This window comes from Saprolegnia parasitica (genome assembly GCF_000151545.1).
Source record: "Saprolegnia parasitica CBS 223.65 unplaced genomic scaffold supercont2.396, whole genome shotgun sequence".
Lineage (NCBI taxonomy): Eukaryota > Oomycota > Saprolegniomycetes > Saprolegniales > Saprolegniaceae > Saprolegnia > Saprolegnia parasitica.
In genome coordinates, this window is record NW_012156790.1 from 6,666 (window position 1) to 8,867 (window position 2,202).

At 58.2% G+C, this 2,202-nt stretch overlaps 2 protein-coding genes across 2 annotated transcripts; both read left to right on the forward strand.

The window, feature by feature from the left end:
- The first annotated feature begins 38 nt into the window (after positions 1 to 38).
- On the forward strand, positions 39 to 777 carry SPRG_16878 (60S ribosomal protein L10). Its single transcript, XM_012356190.1, has one exon. The coding sequence runs from the start codon at positions 52 to 54 to the stop codon at positions 712 to 714; it is 663 nt and encodes a 220-aa protein (XP_012211580.1). The 5' UTR covers positions 39 to 51; the 3' UTR covers positions 715 to 777.
- A 1,265-nt stretch (positions 778 to 2,042) lies between these two features.
- SPRG_16879 (hypothetical protein) lies at positions 2,043 to 2,202 on the forward strand (the record flags this gene model as incomplete). The annotated part of the gene is made up of 1 exon (XM_012356191.1): positions 2,043 to 2,202. A coding segment is annotated over one exon (160 nt), but the record flags the coding sequence as incomplete, so codon positions are not given.

A 2,202-nucleotide genomic window follows, 5' to 3' on the forward strand; every position in this document is an offset into this window, starting at 1 on the left:
AGAGGTCATGGCCCAACATTGGTTGGTCGGCAGCTTGTCGCTGGTGGCGCGATGGCCGCAGTATCGTATTTGCTCTACCAAGTTACCATGGGTCGCCGTCCTGCCAAGTGCTACCGTTTCCAGAACAAGAAGCCGTTCATCAAGTCGCGCTACTGCCGTGGTGTGCCGGACCCGAAGATCCGCATCTACGATGTCGGTAACAAGAAGGCGTCCGTCGACACCTTCCCGTTCGTGTGCCACTTGGTGTCGGACGAGAAGGAACAGCTCTCGTCGGAGGCGCTTGAAGCCGCCCGCATTTCCGCCAACCGTTACTTGACCAAGCACTGCGGCAAGGACAACTTCCACATGCGCATCCGCTGCCACCCGTTCCAGGTCCTCCGTATCAACAAGATGCTTTCGTGCGCCGGTGCCGATCGTCTCCAGACCGGTATGCGTCACGCTTACGGCAAGCCCACGGGTGTCGCCGCCCGCGTCGCCATTGGCCAGCCCATTATCTCGGTGCGCTCCAAGGACTCGTTCGGCCCCGCCGTCGTCGAGGCCCTTCGCCGTGCCAAGTTCAAGTTCCCGGGTCGCCAGAAGGTGCTCGGCTCCAAGAAGTGGGGCTTCACCAAGTACGAGCGTGACGTGTACGCCAAGCTCCGCTCGGAGGGCGTCCTTGCCCTTGACGGCAACCACGAGAAGTACATGCCCAACCACGGCGTGTTGAAGTTGTAAAGACTTTGTCAGGAGTAGTTGGTTTCTTCATAAGTTAAATACGATCATCGATATACCGATCCATTCCACGCAGTTTGAGAGATGCAGTCAAGACTGTACACCGGGCGAGTCTAGAAGGCGGCGGAGCCTTGGCCGACAGCGCTAATGACTCATGTCATAGCCTCGACAGCACAAGCAGAGATACAATTGTGTACTCGTAAGAACGAGAGCGTTCTGGTCAAGACTATCCCCTTGGTTATAGTGTGCCATCATGTTGTGCCACTGCAATTGTATGCGGGTTAAGAGCACCGACTCGGACGTCGCCTTGAGCGTGTGGGCTTGCAATAACCGAAGCAAGGAAGAACGGAGCCAAATACCCCGTTGCGTGAACACAGTAGCTGCCGCTTGTTGCCACAGCACGAGACTCTCACCGGTCGACTCGTACGTCGAGGATCACAGAGGGTCGCATGGACGGCAGTGAGTCACGGCCACTGCGCATCATCCAAGTCTATATGCAGGTCGACAGACGCTCAGCATTGGCATAGCAATGGCGGCTGAGCGGCTCGTTGTCGCTGGCTACGACTTGTCCAGCGCTCCATGGCAGCGATTCGGCGCTGCTATGTTGTGGATAGATCATCGAAAGCAACGCACGTCGAATCGCTACAGCGGGGCTAGCGTCATGGCGAGCGCATTTTACGCGTGGTGTCGCCACCGTCGTCGCAACCGAGGCGCTGGCCTAGAGTGCAACGAGCCCTCGCATCATGGCTGCTCGCCTCCCAGACCACGCTGCGCAATGTCGGGCAACCGCCCAATGTCTGTCTTCGTAGAGCGTGAGCATGTCTGTCATGACGAGAGAATGCGATGACGCCCTCATCGTCGTCTGCTACTACCTACTTGCCAACCCAGCGACGCTGCAGAGCGGAGAACCATGCGTGCAGCCCAATATACCACGACCACTGCCACGCGGCTCACCGCCCGCCTTGCATATATCGTCCATCACCTCGCGCACCACGAAGGCAGCGCTATCGCTGCCGCCTTAGGTCGCTTCCTGCTGCCTGTCGCCGGTGGCAGCATGATCGCATCGCATCGCCTGTCCAGCGTGTCTGTCCCAGTCGGTTGACCGGTCGCATTTTGGCCAATCATCGTCGTCGGCGACGTACGATTGGCTCGCAAGATACCCAATCGTAAGGCGGCCTGCCACCTCCGAATAAAATATTGCACGCACTACTTCGTGTTTGTATGCAACATAAAATGTTTAACAAATAGTGCCAAGCCGGCTCCACACCAGCCAATTTGCTGCGGCAGCCGAGTCATGAGCTCACTATCGTTTTAGCCAAACCAAAGACAAGATGGGTGCCTACAAGTACATGACCGAGCTCTGGAAGCGCAAGCAGTCGGATGTCCTCCGCTTCTTGAACCGTGTCCGCGCCTGGCAGTACCGCCAGCTCCCGGTCGTGTACCGCCTCGTCCGCCCGTCGCGCCTCGACAAGGCCCGCCGCCTCGGCTACA

Coding starts and splice junctions, on each gene's coding strand:
- SPRG_16878 (XM_012356190.1), top strand. CDS start 52: ATGGCCGCAGTATCGTATTTGCTCTACCAAGTTACCATGGGTCGCCGT.